The sequence below is a fragment of the Cavia porcellus genome, unplaced genomic scaffold, assembly GCF_034190915.1.
Source record: "Cavia porcellus strain 051 isolate PalLab524CR breed Dunkin Hartley unplaced genomic scaffold, mCavPor4.1 scaffold_10, whole genome shotgun sequence".
In the NCBI taxonomy this organism is placed as follows: Eukaryota; Metazoa; Chordata; class Mammalia; order Rodentia; family Caviidae; genus Cavia; species Cavia porcellus.
The window spans coordinates 6,976,309-6,998,090 of record NW_026947493.1 but is presented as its reverse complement, the minus strand read 5'-3'; the positions used below and the strand labels follow the sequence as shown (position 1 = coordinate 6,998,090).

General features: G+C 39.9%; 1 protein-coding gene and 1 long non-coding RNA gene across 7 annotated transcripts in view; one reads left to right on the top strand and one right to left on the bottom strand.

Moving 5' to 3' along the window:
* Trip4 (thyroid hormone receptor interactor 4) overlaps positions 1-21,782 on the bottom strand; it is a 66,088-nt gene that overhangs the window by 14,257 nt on the left and 30,049 nt on the right. For 2 of the 6 annotated variants that reach the window (XM_013144065.3, XM_013144067.3), the window contains 3 exons: positions 18,894-19,018; positions 15,451-15,542; positions 581-683 (listed from right to left, as the gene is read on the bottom strand). In XM_013144065.3, the coding sequence (XP_012999519.1) occupies positions 581-683; positions 15,451-15,542; positions 18,894-19,018 (320 nt within the window). Of the gene's footprint in view, positions 1-580; positions 684-15,446; positions 15,543-15,689; positions 15,803-18,893; positions 19,019-21,782 lie in introns of those variants that run through there. The other 4 variants (XR_010050047.1, XR_010050048.1, XM_063256957.1 and 1 more) reach the window with 4 other exon arrangements.
* On the top strand, positions 1,184-21,771 carry LOC134477821 (uncharacterized). The gene is made up of 2 exons (XR_010050049.1): positions 1,184-1,515; positions 19,690-21,771. It is a non-coding gene; the product is annotated as an uncharacterized LOC134477821 (long non-coding RNA).

The window sequence follows — 21,782 nt, the reverse complement described above, 5'->3', positions numbered from 1 at the left end:
TAGCGTGATAGTGATTCACTATCTTGCCAACAATTGTGGATCAAAGTCTACTTGGGTTTTTTGTTTTGTTTTGTTTTGTTTTTGAGATAGGGTCTCATTATGTAGTCCAGGCAGTCCGTGATCTCACAATGTAGTCCAGGCTGGCTTTGTACTAATGATCCTCGTACTGCACTTAGCTAAGAGGTAAAGAAAAAATGTACCTCTACTTGCCTCCCTGACATTTTTGAGACAAGGTGTCACTATGTAGTTGAAGCTGGCCTTGAATGCAAAGCAATCTTCCTGCTTCATCCTCTTGAGTGTTGACATCACAGGCATGCACCAACACTCTCAGCATGCCACATTCTTTTAAAGTTTTAGGCAAATGCGCCAAATGTGGTGCATGTCTGTAATCCCAGCACTCACATGGCTAAAGCAGGAGGATTGCAAGTTTGAGGCCAGCCGAAGCTAAAGAGAGAATCTGCCTCAAAAACAAGTACCAATGAAAGTTAAACAAATGAAATGCAAGACAAAGAAACCAAAAAGCAAACAAACAAACAAAAGAACAGAAAATAAAATTAGACCATCAAAGTTTGTGACTTACAGATTTTTGGATTTCCTTTAATAGGAAACTTCACAATCATTTCCTGGGGATTTTTGCAGATGAAAACAAATGGAGAATCAGATTCTTGACTGATGTCTGGAAACTTTAAAAATATAAAATTAAAAAGTTTAGGCCAGTTGGGACAAACTTTGACTTTAACAGAGATTAAAAGAGGTCCCATATTTCACCTCTAAATTCTGATGACAGTACTCTGCCTCACAGGTAGAAAGGGTTATGCTTAACAAGCGAGAAACAAATTCTACCTTATCATAGAGTTATGTGGTCTGTTCACCACCATCTTTGACCCTCCTGTAATAGAAACAGCTTTGTAAACAAAGGATTGCTGGCACAGTTCCGGGAGGATCAAAACTATTCTTTTAACACAAGCACATGTGGGTTGGGAGATTCAGGGGTCTCCCTGAGGAACATCAAGCATCCCCTAGATCCACTCAAGTGAAGCACTAGGAGACTTACATAAAATAAAAACATTTGTGAAAATTCTGCCAGAAACAGTACAGTCAGTCCTCTCACTAAAGGGAAGGAAGATAATTCATTCTGAAAGGTATGAACATGCAAAAGCTGTTTCACTGGATGCAGCCTAGATCTACTTAGGGTCAGAGTAACTGGGGGAGCAGCTCTGAAAATTGTTCAGAAGCCTACTCTGGATTTTTTATTATAAAATGAACTTGCCTGAATCCTTAGGACTTTTCTTCCTTCTACAAAAAAAGACACAGAACTGACAGGAATACTAAGCTGTCTGCACAGCTGCAATTTAAGGAAGAATGAAGGTTGGTGGAAAATGTTCTGGAGCAATGACCAACTGATCTGGTGTTTCATTGCTTCTTGTTTTGGAATGTCTTGTTTTTAGCATGCTGGACAAACATGAATGAGAAGCATGTGTGTCAGACTTCATTACTAGAGAAGCCTGTCTCCTGGTAAGTAACCTTCAAAAGTGTAAAATTATTTTCCAGTCTAAGTCACTTGTTAAAATTTATCTTCTAACCCTCTATGGCTCTAAAATAGAGATTTCAGTAAAAAATGTAAGAAAATTCAAATTTCTCTATAACAAGTGCAAGTATAAATAATTATTTTTCTGAACCACTATATCCAAAGTTGTAAGTGATGATTTAGGAAAAATTAAAGACATTTGTATGGAACAGGTATGGCATGCACTTGATAAAACATAAATTTAGGCTGGGCATCCTCATGTATGTTTAAACTCTGAACTATGTGGAAAACTAAGGTAAGAGGATTTCAAGTCCGAGACCAGCCTGGGCAACTTAGAACCTGCCTATAAATAAGTAAGCTATATACATATTCATGGTGGAAAAGAGTAAAGATAGGAGAATAAACCCTTCTATTTCCTTATGCCCTGGATCCTTAGAACTCTAAGAAAAGCAGAGCTCAGCTGTTATTGCTGGGTATTAGAAGGAAATAAGTTCGTGTAAGATCCCTGTTGGGGGTGCTTTGGCACAAACAAGACGAGAGGTTACCATACCAGCAGCACTGTTAAACCTACCTGCTTGTACTGGCACATATCCATGATCCCAGCTACTTAAGAAGCTGAAGCAAAATGCTAGTCTAGGGAACTTAGTAAAACCCCATCTCAAAATAAAAGAATAAAAAGGATGTGGGACATAGACACCTCCCCATTCCCCATGTAAAAATGCTAAACAAACAATAATGAACTTTAAGCCTGATTCTAAAACAAAACAAAACAAAATAAAGCAAACCCTGATTCTACAGATGCCAAAGTCAACAGTCACAATTACCATCTCTTCAACTTCCTTTTTCAACTTTCCTGCTTTCCTTTCTCTGTGTTCACAAAGTGTCAAGAAAAGGACTTCACAGCTTGGTGTTTCCAAAACTGAAAGCCATGGGCAAGGGATATAGCTCAGCAGCACAGTGCGAGCCTGGCAAGTGAGAAGTTTTGAGTTCAATTCCTGGTACCAAAAAACAAAACACAAACAAAAAAACTGCAAGCCATCTCAGCTATTCTCTCCTCTCTCTTCCACATTAATAACTCTTCCTTTTCTACTAGATCAATCCTGTTACCATATAAGCACTCTGTAATTTCTGCTGTAAAAGTGTAATTCCTTTCCAGTCCCTACATCTCATACCAGCTATTACTCCATTTCTCAGATCCTTTTCACAACAAAATTCATCAAAATTCATCTATATTTCCTGATTTCAATTTCTCTATTATTTTAATTCATTATACACAGGATTTTATTTCCACCACTACACCCAAACTGCTCTTATAAAGTTTGTCTTAGTTACTTTTCTCATTGCTGAGATAAAATACGCAACACCCAAAGTTGAAGGAGGAAAAGTTTGTTTAGCTCAGTGTACAGAGGTTTCAGTCCATAGCTGGCTGGCTCCAAGGCAGAGTAGTATGGCAGATGGGCATCACAGAAGAGAAATAGTCCATGGTAAAACAAGGCAGGCAGAAGGCAACAAGCAGCAAGCAGTAAGTAATGCTGCGACAGTAACCTGCCTCTTATACCTTTTCCAGGCTATCTGCCCTTTGGATGGTACCACCCATACCCAGGGTGGGCTTTCCCACTATCCATACCTAGAACTATGCCAGACTAATAAATGGACTGATTTGCTAATTACACATCCTTAATCCCAGCACCATACTCTAACCCAGCCACCTTCAAAACTCCAGCCTATGACTGCATGAGGCTTAGGGGGACATCTAGACACAGCCATAACAAAGATTACTGCTGGTTTTCATGTTATTAAACCAAATGGTCAATTCTCAGTTCTCATTTTAATTATCTATTTGTAGAACTTAAAAAAAAAATGTTTTTTTCAGTGCTTGGAATCAATCCCAAGTGGCTGGCACAGGTTAGGCTTCTAATAGTAGGATGAACCATTCTTTCAATTTAGCAAGTGAATTGTTCTTTTGCTCTTTCTTGAGCATATTCCTTGTTCAACTTCCAGATGTCACTCTCTTCTTGGTTTTGCTACTTTGGTGGTTGTTCCTTTCCCCAGCCTTTGAGTGTTTAGCACAGCAGGGATTAAAACTCAGACCTTGCCTGGTACCAGTTAAAAAAAAAAAAAAAAACCTCAGACCTTGGGGCCAGGGATTTAGCTCTGCAGCATAAGCACCTGCTTGGTACCAAAATAATAATAATAATAATAATAAAAAACTCAGACCTCTTTTCTCTATGTTTATAATCTGGTTGCTCTCTTTTAGCTTCCGAGTGAATAAAGCTATTTGTATGGGTTTTTCAAGGCCCTGGAAATGTAAACTAAAACTGCAATGAGATGCTACTTTACACTCAAAAAGACAAAATATTGTATGATTCTATTTATGTGAGGTACTTACAGCAGGCACGTTCATAGAGAAAGAAAGTAGAACAGAGGGTGTGAGGGCTGAGGGAAGGGGAAGAGGAGTTACTTAATGGATACAGAATTTCTATTTGGGATGATAAGAAAGTTCTGGAGATGAATGTGTAACTTCATGAAGGCATGTAGTACCATTAAACTGTAATGGTTAAATATGGTTAAAATAATGAATTTTATGTTACTATATTTTACCACAATGAAAATAAAATAAAATAAAATAAATCGAAGTCTTGCATTCTTTCCAAACTTGCTTCTTGTTCAGATCTCTTTCAATACCCTGTTTTTTGTTTCCTTATTTTTATGGGTACATATTTGTAGTACATAATGGTGATATTCATTTTGGGGAACTGGTACACGTACCTAACACACCTAAATTCCACCATTCCCCTCCTTTTGTGAGCACAACACATGTTTTTTCCATTCTTTCAGTTATCAAGCAAAAAAACTCCACCATCAACTCCTCTCACACAACCTTCAAAACAGATCCAGCATTGTACCACTTCTCCAGTGGAGGCTGATCGCAGCTCAGCAGTTGGGCACTTGTCCGGGAAGCCCCGCTCCCTAGGCTCAGTGCCTGCTACCACTTAAACAGAACCTCAGCAGTTGCCAGAGGGTTCAAGCCACTGTCAAGTCTCCTGGATTTACACAATGGTTTCCTGAATCCTACATGGTCTATTTCTACTTCCCTTTTGGTCTAGTCTCAACACAGTAACCACACCTAGTTTTATTTTTTAAAATCAAATCACATCTTACCACTTTCCTGTTTATAAAAGCCCTTACCATGACCTGCATGTCCCGAGATGATTTGGTCTCCTCAGTTCCTCTGTAGCACCTTCTTTTCTCCCTACTGTTACTCCACTGAGCACACTGACTTCCTCATTGTTTCTGCTTCTGGTTCTTTGCATTTGCCTTTTCTCTTTTCCTGGACTGCTTTCTGCCTTTTGATTTTACCTCTCAAGAATCTTCCTTCATTCAGGACTTTGTTCACATGTTAACTTAGAGGTGAACTTCTCTTAAATACCTGCGTGTATGTGTGTATGGTAATAAGGATTGAACCCTTTGCACAGAGCAATATTCCCAGCTTTTTTTTTTTTTTTTTGAGGAAAGGTCTCAAAGTGCCAGATTGCAGGTGTTTATCATCACGACCAGTTCCTAATTACCCCATTTAATATCACAACATTGTGCTGGAGACATATCTAGCACTGCAAAAATAAATAAATAAATACTCACGAGGCTGAGGCAGGAGGGTTACAAGTTGGAGGCCTGCCTGAGCTACATACTGGGACTTGGTCTCCAAAAACAAAAAACGCCCCAGAACAAAAGGTAGGTTAGGGAATGTGGGTTAGGGAATGTGGGCTGTTCTCAAGACTCTTCACAGTAGCCACTCTAAGTCTCCCAGACCCAGGGTGTGTTCTTATTTTTGCTTGTTTTATTCTTTGTTTGGTTCAGCCCAAGTTTGCTCAGCGGAGCCAGTTTCTCTCTTACCCCTACATAGGTCACTCGTCAAATAAACTTTTGGCACTGTTACAAAAAATAATAAAAGTAAAACCAACTGGCCGTCCAGATTGGTTCAAAGCCTTGCTGCTATTCCAGTCTGTGAAGAGGCCCATCTGTGTCTGGCCTGCAGTACAGGCAGGTGGCCCGCTCTTCTTTCACGCTCCTGAGCCCCATAGCTGTCTAACACAACCGATCACAATCTTCTTCTCTCCAGAGGAAAATTTCACCAGCCATTCAGAAAATATTTCTTTCCTAACAGGTAAAAAAATTTTAGTTTTTGGCAACAACTACTGATTTAGAATCAATGGATGTTTCCACCCTACTCTGTGATCCACCACTTGGTTCTTGGACTAAAACTATCAGTAACTCCTGAACTGCGTCACTCTTCACACCAAATGCCCGATGGCCTATATATCTCCTAACTGTCCTCAGCTAAAACAAACAGTTAAGGAAGAACTCATTGACAAAGAACATATTTTTGTTTTAGGTTTACTTAGTTTGAACTTTGGGGAACTAGATAGGATATGAAATCAGCTTAGAAATCTAATTAGCTGGAAACCAACTCCAAGAAGATTGAGGTGATAATAGAGAGAAGGAAAGGAGTCCGATAAAAAGGCCACAAGCACAACAGATCCAAAGCAACATACCCCAAAAGCAACTGTGATCCCTGAGAAACAGTTCTCCTTTACCTCTTCTTACAAAGCCACTCAAAGTGTTCACAGGATGATCAGCATCTCAGGCCCTGCTATATTGGAGGAGCAAAGTTTTCTCACATCAGGGTAACAAACTGACCATGACACTCTGACTGATGGTGTCTGTATATCTCACTAGGATTGAATGAAGGTGTCAGCTGGCCCAAGGTGGGACAGCTAAACTTCTATATGCTGTAACCAACTCAAGTTGCATGCCCAGTATCAAAGACAGGGGCTTCTAGCTCAGTGCTAAAGTGACAATCCATAAAAGAAATCAAAGGGGATAAGAAATGTGCACACTTGTGGGTCTGACAGCCACCTGTAGAAAATAATATGGGTGACGCGACAGAGCACTGGCCCCTGTGTCCCATTCTACTCACAAGAATATTTCCACAGTGGTTTTTCATGTTCTTCAGATCCTGTGTATGAACTTCCATACACAGAAGAACCCTACTTAGTAAGTACATTTCCTCCAAATTAACCTCACAGCTTTTCCAGCCCCTCTTCTTATGAGCTAAATAAGAATCACTCATTCATGATACTTCTGGTCTTTATTCTTATGCAGCAGGCTTCCATTCCAATGTAAATGAATGAAAATAGAAAACTGCTCTTAATGATACTACGTTGTGAGGTCTTCAAACATTTGTTTGAATCTACTTTCTTGACAATGACCATTCTTTCTGGAGTAACATGGAATTTCAGTGTTGTTTTAATTTGCATTTCTCTAATGACCAGTAATATTAAATATATTTTCATGTACTTATGGGCTAGTTGTACTTACTCCTGAGAAGTGTCTGCTCAGTTCAGCTGCCCATTTTTTGATTTGGTCTTTTATTCTGAGAAAATCTGGGTTTTCCCTCCCATTTTGTAAATTGTTTTTTCTTTCTCTTAACAATTTCCTTTGCTGTGCAGAAGTTTTAAAAATTTGATATCATTTCATTTTCTGATTCTTGGTGTTATTTCTTGTACAACTGGTGTTCTGTTCACACAGTCCTTGCCTACTGCTATGACACCAAGAATTTTACTACCCTGTCTTCCAACAGGTTAAGTGTTTGTTTTGATATTTAGACCTTTCAGTCATTTTATTTTAGTTTAGGACATGGTGAGAGATATGGGTCTAGATTCAATCTTCATTATTTGGATAGTTGATTTTCCCAGCACCATTTGGTTTGGCCATTTTGTCAAAGATCAGGTGGTGAAATATGTCTGGGGTTAGTTTTGCAACTTCTACAGTATTTCCTTAGCCCACATGTCTGCTTTTGTGCCAGTGCCATGATGTTTTTATCATGGCAGCTTTGTAGTATAACTTGAAATCCAGGATTCTGATACCTCTTGCTTTGCTCATTACCTAGGACTGCTTTTGCTATTCTGGGTCTCATCTGGTTCCATATGAATTTTAGAACTTTCTGAGTTCTGGGAAGAATAGTATTTTGATTGGGCTGCATTAAATCCATACTATATCAGTTTTAGAGTATGGTCTTTTTGACAGGGTTGGTTCTGATTACCTAGAAACAGGGTGATGGCTTTCCATTTTCTAATGTCTGCTTTGATTTCCTTTTTCAGAGCACCACAGTTTTCATTGTAGAAGTCTTTCATTTCCTTGGTTGGGTTAATTCCTATGCCTTTAATTTTGCTTTGATGCTACTATGAATAGTATTGCTTTCCTAGCATCTTTCTGAGTGAGTTTAGTTTTAGTATACAGAAATGCCATTGATTTGTCTTAGCACCAGGCATAATAACGTCAATAAATACTTGTTGAATGTATAAAAATCTTAAATAAAAAGATAATGTGTCACTTGGAATGTCATAGTAGACTAGATGAGAAAACAAGAAAGCACAATTAGATTGCAAAGCACAGCAAGGCCAAAGCAGATCTCTGCTTATTTTCTCTAAGCCTTAATTTAAAGGTAAAACTAAGCTATCGTATCAAGTAACCGATTCTACTTATATTAACTTCTTGCATCTGTTCCCTCCTTGTCTACTGGCATTACCCTCAGAGAGATGTTTTAAATACCTACCCTGGCCTATAGAGTCTTCTCACTAGTCTTCCCACCTTCACAATCTTTCCACTTCTATCTATTTGCCACACTGCCATCAGTGAGTTTTCCTCAGGCAAGGCTCTGATCCTGTTCTTGCCTTATAAAAACCTCCAACAAGGGCTGAGGATTTAGCTCAGTAGTGTAAGTGCCTGCCTGGCTATGAGGTCGTGAGTTCAATCCCCGGTACCACAAAAATAAGTAAAATTAAAAAATAAAATCTTCAACAGTCCCAGCCCCATTCCATTCCACAGTCCATTGCAGAAAAGCCTATCATCCCAAGCTCTCTACCATCTGACTACAACCCACCTTTCTCCTCTTGTCTGCTGCTCATTTCTCTTCACTTACAGCCCTTTCAACAAACTGGCTTGCCACATTATCCACAGGGGCACCAAACTTCCTTCATGGACCATGCCTTGATCTACTTTTTCTTCTTGGAATATGGTCTCTGTCATCTAAATAGGAAACTTCCATCAGCAAAACCCTACTTTTACCATGTGTTGATCAATATGTTAATTAAGTCTCTGAATTTTAAATTCTCTCAGCTCTAAAAGGGGTAATGATATTTTGCATGGAATTATTATAAAATTTAGGAAGTAACACATAAAAACCGATCAAAAGTGCCAGGTGGGGTGGTGCCATCTTGTAAATTCCAGTACTCTGGGAGGGTGAAGCAGAAGGATCACAAACTCAAGCACAGCCTGGGCAACCAGTGACTTAGCAATACTGTGTCTCAAAAAATTAAAAAAGCTGGGAGTGGTGGCACACTCCTGTAATCCCAGCACTCGGGAAGCCTAAGGCAGGTAGGTCGTTGCAAGTTCGAGACCAGCCTGGACTACAAAGTAAGCCCAAGGTCAGCCTGAACTGCGTAGTGAGACCTTGTCTCAAAAAGACAAAAAAAGGGGCTGGGGATTTAGCTCAGCGGCATAAGCACCTGCCTTGCAAGTAGGCGGTCGTAAATTCGATCCCTGGTACCGATAAAAAACGAAAAAGACAAAAAAGAAAAAATTGAAAAAAAAAATAATAAAAAAGCCTGAGGATATAGCTAAGTATGAAGGACCTAGGTTCGATCCCATGTACAAGAACAAAACGAAGCCAGGCGTGGTGGCCCAGGCCTGTAATCCCAGCACTCGGGAGGCTAAAGCAGGAGGATCGTTGTGAGTTTGAGACTAGCCTGAGCTACAAAGTGAGCTCAAGGCCAGCCTGAATTGCACAGCAAGACCCTGTCTCAAAAAGACAAAAAAAAAAAATAAAAACAGGACAAAACGAAACCACAGAAACAATCAAAAGTAATAGTATTTATTACAGTTCTTCACAGCCAATTAAAAGCCATCATTCCCACCCCCTCCAATCCCAGCCTTGGGGGTTAGGCAAGCCGGCTATCACTGAGTCCCCAGCCCCAAAGCCATTTTTTAATAATAAAGTCTTTTGGGGTTTCTCCCAGCTACAAATAATCTTTCTTTCTCTTAAGTCCTCAGAGGCAACTACTTTTCTTAAGATAGTTATCTGGGCTATGCGTGGAGCTTGTAGGACAGCACCTGCATAGCATGCATGAGGCTCTGGGTTTGATCTCCCAATACTGCATATGGCTAGCTACCTAGCGGCCTTCCAGAATCTACGGCTGATTTATGTTTGTTTCTCTTAGTGCCTAGAATTGTGTCTGTTTTATAGTGGGCGCTCAAATAAATTACTGATGAACAAATTTTTCCAAAAAGTGAAGGAAATCTTTAAAATTCTATATTCATTGTTAGGTGAAAAGCTAAACATTAAATAATTTATATAAACGTACAAAAAAGAGGCAATATTTGTCTAGCTCTCTTCAGGATGAACAGTTTGACTCCCAGATTGCAGACAATAAAAGCAGTCCATTCTGCCCTAAAAACTAATAAACGTTTTGGTCTTCATGAGAATTCTGAAAACACATTCCCTCAAGTGAGCTTTTATTTTAAAAATTGCTTGGGCTGAGGAGAGTTGTTAGCAACACACAATTTCCCTCTAAGGATATTTTGAGGACTATGAACTGGTAGATTTTCTCAGTACAACAGAAAGGACATTTTCACACTTCCATCTTTTTGTAGTACTCAGAATAAAATCCAGGGTATCACATATGTTAGGTAAGCAACTGAGCCACACACCCAGCTCCTCACATATTTTAAAAGAGAATTTAGGGACTGTCCCTTTTTAACACCAAGGCCTGGTTTGAGTACTGTCCTTTTCTTCCTTAATTCGTCATCTCTCATCTCTCATAGATGATCCGTTAGTGATACAAGTCGATGATTTCCATATATGAAGTGATAGCTATAATTCTCCTGAAGACCTATGTTGCTTATACACTCTTATAGAAGGAGCAAGAAATAGTCTCTTTCCTACTAGAAGACTGCAATACTACTGCAATACTACTGCTGATGTCAATTTCTGGATATAGGAACCTAGCAGAATTGTTTCAGCATAATTCCTTGCACACAGGGTTCTGGTTGTTATGAAAGTCATAAGATCACATAGGCTAACGGGTCAGAAAACTGGCAGGGAGGAATGGATTCAGTTCAGAAGAAAGAGAATAATCAATGACCTTGGAGATTTCAGACAAATCAGGGGCTTTTTTTTGGAAGGTAGGGATATAAATAGCACAAACACAACAAAGACACACAAAAACAAAAGCCATTAACTCAATATTCTGTTTGAAAACTTGTTAGGTCCAGAGGACTGTTCACAACCACAGCTGCTAATGGTCATGGATTTGGCGATCAAAATGTCTTTGTTTAAAAAAAATAAGTTTGAACTGCCTCACTATTGAGGTTACAAACCACAGCCTTGATGCATGCTGCAGTCAACATCCTCCCTGCTGTGTGAGAGCTTCCATCTGCTGCTGGCAGATAAGCAAGCGCTGGTGAACAGAGCAGCACAGGCTCCTTCCTGGGGAGCAAGGGAAAGCTCTGAGGCCACAGCTCCGCTCTACCTTTCTCCCCTGCATTGAGCCCACAGCCTTTTCCCTATCACGCCCGCCCTGTTCGGATGATTTTCTGCCATCAGTTGGGAGGGCTGAGGGCCTATGGAACTTTTTCTGGCACAAATTAGCCAAACTAGGCTGAAAAAATAAAAGGAAGACTTAGGTCTTAGCTCAGGGGACAGCACGTTAAGCACATTTTTTTAAAAAGCCACTTATAACTTTATTTTAAAATAATCACTAACAAAATCTTTTGTTGTTGTAAAGAAAACTAAATGATCACACTATGTCAAAAATAGTGAGGGCATTGGATATTTTCATTTATCAAAGAAAGGCCAAGAATGTGTGGTCAATAGTAAATTAAGTTTTCTTGAGGAAGAAAAAAAGGAACAGAATGGAGAAATAAAACATGGTCCAAGTCACATAGGAAGTTAGCTTCCGCTGAAATAAAAACTATTATATCCATGCCGGTTTTCAAAGAAAATGCAGCGCAGCTAGATAAGTAAGAAATGAGAGTTGCAAGGCTAATGGAAGACAGGTTGGGAAACCAATGTCCTTTGAATGCTTCTCTCAGCAAGCTGACATACAAAGAAAATGGAAAGGCAAACAAGGCAGGTAGTGATTCTTTTTTTTTTTTTTATCAGTACCAGGGATTGAACTCAGGACTGCGTGCTTGCAAGGCAGGCTCTTATGCCGCTGCCGCTGAGTTAAATCCCCAGCCCCAGGTAGTGATTCTTAAACTGTACACACCAGGAGGTAAATTCTGCAGAATGTGAACAGGTAATGTGTGGGGGGGGTGTTTATGTTCAAAAGGGTCTGGGGATATAGTTCAGTAGTACAGAGATGTCTAGCATCAGCAAGACACTAGGTTCAATCCCCAGTACTCCCAAAACACAATAAGACATAACTGCATGTTATGTCTACCTCTAAGAGAGTCATAAGGTATACTAGAATATTAAGTGTTCTGAGAAACTCTGTGGTAAACAAATTTGTTTATTCCAAAGATAGTTACATAATGGACCAGATTGGCAAATGCTATATAGGACTATCATTTCTAAACTCTCAAGTCATTTATTCAGAAACAAGAATGAGGCTAAAAGTCTGTAGAATACTTGCGTCACTAAAAAAAATGCAGCTGGTATCACATACAAGGCAACTACATTTCTTGCACCACAGAACTCTAGTCCAAACAGAAACAGGTAGATGATTACCAAGGGGGTCTAGACATTTTTCCAAGGCAAACACCAAGGATACAACGTCTAAAAGTGGTAAGATCTGAGCTTGGGTATGGCGGCACACGGCTGTAATCCTCATTGTAAAGAGGCTAAGGCTGGAGGGTCACAAGCAAAAGACCAGCCTGGGAAACTTAGTGAGACTCTGTTTCACAGTAAAACAATAAAAAGGCCCAGGGATTTAGCTCAGTAGCATAAGCACCTGCCTGGCAAGTGTGAAGTCAAGGTCATGAGTTCGATTCTTGGAACCTAAATAAATACATAAAAAGGCCTAGCAATCCAGTCCAGTGGTACTAGACACCTCTGGGTTCAATCTGCAGTACTTCCACAAAAAGTAAAAACAAACAAGTGGTACAATCCTTACTCAATACATAGTATCAATCTAAGACAATTATCAGTTCTAAACATACTCATTCAACATTGCTGTGTTTGATGAAATGCAGGAATTAAACAGCAGGAAAAAGCCACAAACCACAGGGAAACTGTTATGGGATTCCCGAGTTTGACAAAGCCCACAGGCTGTTGGCATTATGGTGTATTTTAATGTCACACAAAAGGGAAATTCCTAAGGAGAGCTGCCAGGACCTCCAGCTGGGAACATATGGAGGATTCCTGTGCTTCTACTGCTGCTTTCAGCAACCCCATGACACAAAACCAAGTAAAATCTCTAAAAGGGGTATCGTGTTGACCTGAAAGAGGCACATCCTTATGAAGCCAGAAAGATTTGCTTTGTTAATTAAATGTCTAACTCCTGTGTTCCAGCTTGTGTCTGGATGTCCCCACAAAGCCTCATTCAGTCACAGGTGGGGCTTTTCAAAAGTGGCTGGATCTGGAGCTTGTGATGCTGGGATCAAGGGTGGGTGGTTACTAAATCAGCCCACTGATTGGTCTGGCATAGTTCTGAGCATAAGATAATGGGAAGGCCCATTCTTAGGTGTGAGTACTGCTCGCCTTCAGGACATGTATCCTTATTGGGATATGAGACACAGGAGGAGAACTGCTGCTTTGCTATACTGTTGCTTGTTGCCCTCTGCTTTGCTGCCTTCTGCCCATCATGAGCTGTTTCTCCTCTTCGATGCCCATCTGTCATGCTACCCTGCCTCAGAGCCACATGATTATGTACTAAAACCTCTACAAACTGTGGGCTACAATAAAGCTTTCCTCTTTTAACTTTGGGGGATGGGTATTATCTTTCAGCAATGCAAAAATTAACTAAGACATCCTGTAACCTTCATAATACTCCACACATTAGCACTGCAGTTTCTTACCTTTTTCTATACTAATTTCTGGCAGCAAAAAGATTGGCTTTCTGGGGGCTGGGGATTTAGCTCAGCGGCATAAGCGCCTGCCTTGCAAGCAGGCAGTCATGAGTTCGATCCCCGGTACCGATAAAAATGAAAAAGACAAAAAAAAAACAAACAAAAAAAAAAAAAACCAAAAAAAAAAAAGATTGGCTTTCTAGAGAGTGCAATCAATGGACCTTGTATCAGACAGCGGTTTGCCTGATTAATAAATCAAGCACCTTGCCCATCTACATCACCAGATGCTAACAGGTTCTCTTTTAAAATGCAGATATAGCACAAAGAGAACATAAAGCATTATGTTGTACTAAGCTGCTAATGACTGTGAGTCTCTCAAACTGTAAGGCCCGTCAGGTGTGGTGGCACATGCACTGAGACAGGAATTCAAATGCAAACCCAGCTTGCGGTACATAGCTGTCTCAAAACATCAAAACCAGGGCTGGGGATTTAGCTCAGCGGCATAAGCGCCTGACTTGCAAGCAGGCAGTTGTGAGTTTGATCCCTGGTACCGATAAAAAGGAAAAAGGCAAAAAAAACAAAAACAAAAAACATCAAAACCAAAACTGAAACAAACCAAAAAAACCCCAAACATAGACTATATAACCTATCCCAGTACAAGGTATTTTTATAATTATCACTTCTAGGTTGAAAAAAAAAAAAAAGGAAGAGGGCTGCAGTGGTAGAGCACTGGGCCGGCAGGCATGAGGCTCTGGGATCCATCTCCAACAACTAAAAAAAAAAAAAAGACAGAAAACCAAAGACAGAGTAGTCTGCAAAATAAACCAGTGAAAATGTTAAGCTGAAGCACATTTTCTTAAACACCATGGTAGAAGTCCTATTGCTAGAAGTATTGTAACTGTTTAAAGAACAGGAAAGCCATGTAGGACTCCATGCTTCAAGGATGGACTTTCACATTTTGAATTGCTAACCGTCTGAATCTAAACCGAGACCCTGTACTTCAGGAATTTTCTGAGTAAGCTAATCCTCCAGCTCCCTCTACTGTTCAAAAATGTACTTTAGTGATGTCAGTTCAATCTTTAGTTTTATATACAAATGTACACATTCATCTGTACATTTATACATACTCGAAATATGGCACACTTCAAGCATTCAGAATTCAAATACACTTGCCTATCATATGTTCAATGCCCTGGACCAAATGTTCCTGAAGAAGCAAACAGATCCTTCCCTTTGTAAATAAGGAGAGGAAGAAGGGTTGAAAGGAGGGAAGGGCAAAGAGGGATTAAGATAAATCATGTACAGGCACAAATTTCCTATGATGAATGTGATCATTATGTACATCTAACCTAAAAAAAAAGAGGACAGATTCTTGTATATCTGCCTACTCAAAATGATTCAAGAGAAAACAGGGTTTCTTTATCAAAAGAAGTAAAAATTGAGCCAGGCTTGGTGGCATATGCTTGTAATCCAGCACTCAGGAGGCTGAGGAAGGAGGATCCCTGAGATGAGATGCTTGAATTGCATAGTGAAACCCTGTCTCAAAAAGACAAAAGAAAGAAAAGCAAAATTATATTAAGGGATAAAGACTCGAAGCTTATTAGTGGACTGTGTAGCAACATCTTTTTAGGCAGCAACGTATATGAGTGAGTTCCCCTCCATGAGAAACCAAGGATTCAAAGTCTTATCAGTTTCTGACCTTACCTTTTCTTCTTATTAAAGGATCCCCCTTTTGCCTGTATGTCTAAACATAATTATTTGCACCTTACTTTCTTCAGGATATTCTGGTTCAGATTTATGAGCCCACTGTAATAAAACCCAGTATCTGCCCAGAAAAAGTATTCTTTACTTGCCTGCTCCTTAAATTGTTTCTGGGACAAGCAATCAATTAGATCCACACAGCCTAGAAGGCAACCCGAAGGGTAGTCACTGGGAAATTCCACATCTGATCAAGACAAAGAAAAAAATTAGATACATTTCCTTGTCACCCTAGAACTCATGAATATGCTTTTAATTCTGAACAAATAACTTTTCCTAATTTTTATTTATTTATTTATTTATTTAGAGACAGGGTTTCACTATGCAGGCTGACCTTGAGCTCACTGTACAGCCCAGGCTGGTCTCGAACTTGCAACGATCTTCCTGCCTCAGCTTCTGAGTGCTGGGATTATAGGTGTGCACCACCATGCCGAGCACTATTATCAACTTTAGACATAAAGAAAACAATGAGGCTTTGTTTGGCACAATTGTTCATATTTCAGTCATAGTGAGTAGCTGGCTCAGTTAATATCCACATGGGAAAGCAGGGAAACCTTTCTCTGTAGAAAACTATTTCCTTACTTGTCCCATTAAAACTCAAGGACCCCACAAGTTTACTGTGAACAAACTGATCCTGTAATACTCAGTTGGATTATACTAGGGTTTTGTGGTAGTTAGGGGAACCAAGAAAAACAGCAATAAGTGACAAGAGAAAAGCCATAAGAATATGGCAAAAAAAAAAAAAAAAAACAAGGAAACTCTTCCTATAAGTTGCCTGACATGATCTGTGAAAATGGTTTGCTACTCTCTTGACCCAGAAAATCCCACAAAGTCATGCAAATCAAAAAGCCAAAATCTTAGTGTGCACTTTAAGAACAACCATGAAACCACCCAGGCCATCAAGGGTATGCACATCTGCAAGGCCACCAAGTATCCAAAGGATTTCACTTGAAGGAAGCAATGTGTGCCATTACAGTTATGATGGGGAAGTTGGCAGGTGGGCCCAACAGCCAACAGTGGGGTTGGTCCGAAAACAGTGCTGAATCTTCACTGCACATGCAGACAGAGCGCAAAGGCAGCCTGAAGGGTGCAGAGCAGATTTTCTGGATCCAGGTGAACAAAGCACCCAAGAGGCACCACAGTAATTACAAAATGGGGGTCAAATAAACCCACTGGGAGCTCCCCTACACGCTGAGAAGAAACAAACTTTTCCCCTTGCTGAAAAGAAACAAACTTCCTAAACCAGAGGAGGAAGTTGCACAGAATAAAGATACCTTGGAAGAAACTGAAGAAACAAAAGCTTATAGCACAGAATAAGTTAAGCATAAAATAAATGCAAATAAAAATCTTTAAAAATGAATGTCAGAACACAAACTTATTTTGACAGCAATGAGGATTTAACCTCACACTCTACCACTAAACTACATCCCCAGCACACCCCACCTGCCATCTATTTTTTTTTGGCAGCACTTGGGATTAAATCCAAGGCCTTCACACTGAGCTACATCCCTAGCCTTTTTTATTTATTCATTTAGTTAGTTAGTTAATTATTTAGTTATTTCTACTAATGCTGTTGTTTTTAAGATGGGTCTTGGTATTTTGTTCGGTTGGCCTTGAACTCACTGTGGAGCCAAGGTTAGCCCTGAACTTTTAGTGCTCTTCCTGCTTTTGCCTTCCAAGTGCTGGGATTATAGGTATGCATCACCATACCTAGTTTATCTTTTTTATTTCTGAGATAAAATCTCACTAAATTATCCAAGCAAGACTCAACCTTGTGATCCTATTGCCTTCTAAGAATTCAAATTTAAAATAAGCCTGACATATCACTGCAATGTGTTTTTAAGAAAATATACACACTTTTAATCACTCCTAGTGGTTGCCTAAGCTTAATTTTTTTCTTTCTTCCTTCCTTTCTTTCTTTTTTTTGGAACAAATTCACAACCTCCAGCTTGCCAGGCAGCCACTTACACCGCTGCATAAGTAAACCCCCAGCCTTTCTTTTTTGTTTTTTTGACACAAGGTTTTACTATGCAGCCCAGGCTGGCCTTGAACTCCCAGCAATCTACCTGTCTGAGCCTCCCAAATGCTGGGATTACAGTCATGTGCCACCATGCCGGGCTCCTGTTTTTAAAAATGTATTAGTACATATTTGCAGTATATAATGACTATACTCACCATGGGAAATCAATTCATGTGTATAGCACATCTTAATTATTTTTGATTTTCTAAATTTGGTTTCTTAAAAACTTTCTGGTTTTGGCTCCAGGGATAGGACTGGAGCCTCGTGCATACCAGGCAAGTGCTCCACCTCTGCACTCTTTCTCCCTAACTCTTTCACATTTCAAAACAACAGCCTGACCGAGGCCTCACAGAGTTGCCTGGGTTGGCCTTAAACTTGAAATCCTCTTGCCTCAGTCTCCTGAGTAGCTAGAATTTCAGGCAAGCACCCCCATACCTAGGTTCTTTTTTTTTTTTTTTTTTTATCAGTACCAGGGATCGAACTCACAACCGCCTGCTTGCAACATACCTAGGTTCTTAAGAACTAGGTGGTTCTGCCATTCGTTCATTGTACCTTTAAAACAACTACATGAGCTGGGTAAGAGAAAGTACAATGTTCTGTTTTGATTTTTATTATGTCTGAAGGTACCTGCAGCTATACTGAAGACAGCAAGAGGCATTATGATAACTAACTACTGTTGATTTCACAATGTTTTGAAGTCCTGTATCAGTTTCACTGGTTTGTTTTGATTGGCTTTATTCCTTTATTTTCCTTTGTTTTATTCTCTTTAGAATAAAAATCTTTTAAAAAGAGAGAGAAAGTAAAACAGTGCCCAAGGGTCAGAAGTTTTTTCTCTCTAACATCCAAATTTACCATGTATGGGGTGTTTCCTAAAATTCTCTGTTAAAGGCAAGTCAATTTTAATCTATCCAAATCTGCTATCAGATGTTTACCTGGGTTATTCCTGATATTTTAAAAAATCTTACTTTTGCTCTTAATTCCAGAACTTATATAAGAATAATTTGGGGGCTGGGGATTTAGCTCAGCGGCATAAGCGCCTGCCTTGTAAACAGGCAGTCATGAGTTCAATCCCCGGTACCGATAAAAATGAAAATGAAAAAGACAAAAACAAAAAAAAGAATAATTTATTTTATCTTCAAAAGTAAAAAAGATGAAGATTTTTCTCAGATAAAAATTAAAACTTACTATTGCCTCTTAACCTTTTGGGTAAGAGTGAGTATAAAATTAAAATTAGTTAGGCCGGGGATTTAGCTCAGTGGCACAAGCGCCTGCCTGGCCAAATGCGAGGCTATGAGTTCGATCCCCACTTCCCAAAGAATAAATAAATAAATTACATTGGTTGCCTTTTGGTGTTGGAAACTGATGCTTTATTTAATGCTTCACAGAGCCGTCTATGATTTTTCATTCAATAAATCAGTAAATACAAGGTTTTAAAGTCCCTTTCCACCAAGGAAAAACCCCAGGAAGAATCATCAACGTCTCCCCGACAAAGCCAGACTGAAAGCGCATGGCTCTTACCTTTCCCACGCAGAAGTCTGTAGGTAGCCTGGAGTTCAGAGACTTCTTGAGGGGAGGGTCTTTTGCCTGTGGCTGCTATCCAAAGTCGTCCTCTGTGGGGGGTATACCAGGATCTGCCCTCCACCCTTAAACAAATACAGACTTAGTGCAAAGCGTCTCAATTCTAGTTTCTTGGAAGATTTCCCCAACGTACAAGCAATCCTACAGCAAATTTTCTAGTTGAACTGAGGACTCTAAAAAAGGTATCTCACCAAGAAGGGTCCTTGTGTGGAAAACAAACCAAAAAGCTCAGAAACAAACTCCCTTTTCCCATAATACCTCTCTCCCGTGAGGTTCCATAATTTCTCCTTTTTTTTTTTTTTTTTGTCTTTTTAGACAAGATCTCACTATGCAGTTCAGGCTGGCTTTGAGCTCACTTTGCAGCCCAGTTCACTTTGTAGTCTTGAACTCCCAGCAATCCTCGTGCCTCAGCCACCCAAGTGCAGGGATTACAGGCTTGATCCACCACGCCCAACTCCAAGATGCTTATTTGCATCTCATCAAACTAAAAAAAATACCTAAAGAATATAACCCTAACCCTCAATCTTACTGTGGGAAGCGAGGCTGTGACTTTTTCATATTCTTCATATTCCAATGAAGACTAAGTGTTCTCGGTGGGGAATGAACCAATGCATGTCTACCCTCTACTCCTTAAGAGTTACTGGGAAAATGGCCCCATGAGTGCAGCTGAATCACACACTTTATTTCTGTGGGTTAGTGACTATAGGATAAATGTTGCTCATCCTGTTCTTTTCAGTGAAAAAATCTGGTAACAGAATCCTAAAATAGCACCAAGAAATGTAAACATTCTGATTCCCTGCCAGAAGCCAAGCTGTTTCATTTTCAGCTTTGGAAAAGGAAGACACCTAAACTGCAGAAAAATGAGTAAGAACAGACATCTGGAACTTGGCGGTCCTGCAGCAGAGGCAGAGTCACATGCTTGTTCTGATGGCCCTGCACTGGAACGCATACCAATTAGCAGCCAAAACAAGAACGCATGACCTTCAACAGGAGAGCAAACGGTAGTATATCTTTAAAAAGAAGAAAATGTGGCTCACTGAAGTAGAAGTGACTATCCCTAAGTGTCAATAATTTCTCTTTCCAGAATGCAGGGAAATGAATGAAGCCTACACAGTGAAATGGAAAGAACACTCTAAAACCTGAACTCTAACACTCAGCACCTGGGAGGCTAACACAGCTTTGGAAAAGGAAGAGTTCAAGGCCAACCTGGGTTACACAGTGAGACTCTAACTCAAAAACAAAACAAAGGGCTGGGGATTTGGCTCAGCAGCATAAGCACCTGCCTGTTGAGTGTGGGGTTATAAATTCATCCCGGGTACCAAAACAAAACAAATACCCCAAACAAACAAACAACTTGAATTCTAGCTCTGTGTCTGTTACTTTCTAGGTTTGCAACAGAGCAATCTAGCTTATCACTGCCTGACCTGGGGTCCTCATTCGGTGTACTATAGTAATACTTCATAGAATTATTATTTCAAAAATCAAGATTCTATTTAAATAAAAGATTTTCACTATCATGAATTAAGAACTACAGGGCATATAAAATTCTAATAGATTGGACTGGTGTGGTGATGCATGCTTCTAATCCCAGATTTGGGAGGCTGAAGCAAGAAGATTACTGAGTTCAAGGCCAGCCTGAACTACAAAGCAAAAACAATAAGAGCCAGGGATATAGCTCAGAGGCACAAGTGCCTGCTTGGCAAATACAAGGTCATGTGTTCAGTTCCCAGTACCAAACCAAACCAAAGTCTCAAAGATTAAAATAAGAAAAAATGAAATGGGCTTGTACTCTTGTAATTCCAGCACTCAGGAAGCTGAGGTGGGAGAATCATGAATTCAAGGCCAGTTTAAACTTTATAGAGAGACCCCCGTCTTAAAAAAGTAAAGAGCAAAATATAAAAAGAAGGAAATAGCTAGGCATGGTGGCACACATCTGTAAACTTAGCCCTTGGGAGGCTGGGGCAGGAGGCTTGCCATGAGTTCAAAGCCAGCCTAAACTATAAAACCAGACCCTATCTCACACAAAACAAAACAACACATCATCCCTAGAAAATGAATTCCAATCCAAAGTGCTAATGAACAAACAACTTTATGTCACTCTAAGATCTTTCATTGCTAAAACTCATTTCTGGAGTATGGCAGGCTGCAGTTCCCCCAGAGAGAGAACCACCAGCAACTCCTGAGATCCACGCCATGTTGGAATTTAGGATGCTGGGAAACCAAGCAAGCAGCTCCCTTTCCTGGTAAGCCGCAGTGGTGTGGCAGGCTGTGACCCCCCCAGAGGGAGAACCACCAGTGTCTCCTGAGATCCACGCCATATTGGAACTTAGGACACTGGGAAACCAAGCAACCAGCTCGCCTCCCTGCTAAGCAAAAGTGAGCCTACTGGTACACAGGCTGAGAGTCAAACATCCACTTCCGCTACTCCCTGCCCCCGTTACCAAATGGGAGCCAGAGATGTGAGCATCTCTTGGGAGACTGACCACAGTAAATAAGGGGGATTTTCTTCTACCATCTCTTTGAAGGGAAATATTTTTATTACTGTTTTGCTTTATTCTGATTAATGGTACTGCTCTACTCAATACTCTGTTTTGATAAGTTCTATAATGTTATGTATTTCATTTTATTTTGATATGCGTGATTGAAAGAACAACTACTGTGAAGATAATGAGATATAGTGTGGTATCTATTACTGTTATCCCGGTAACCTACTGTGAAATTCTGTACCAATTTCACTACACTTTCTCAGTTGGCTTTATTCTGTCTTGTTCTGTTGTATTTTACTACCTTCAATAAATAAATAAATAAATAAAACTCATTTCTGTTCTT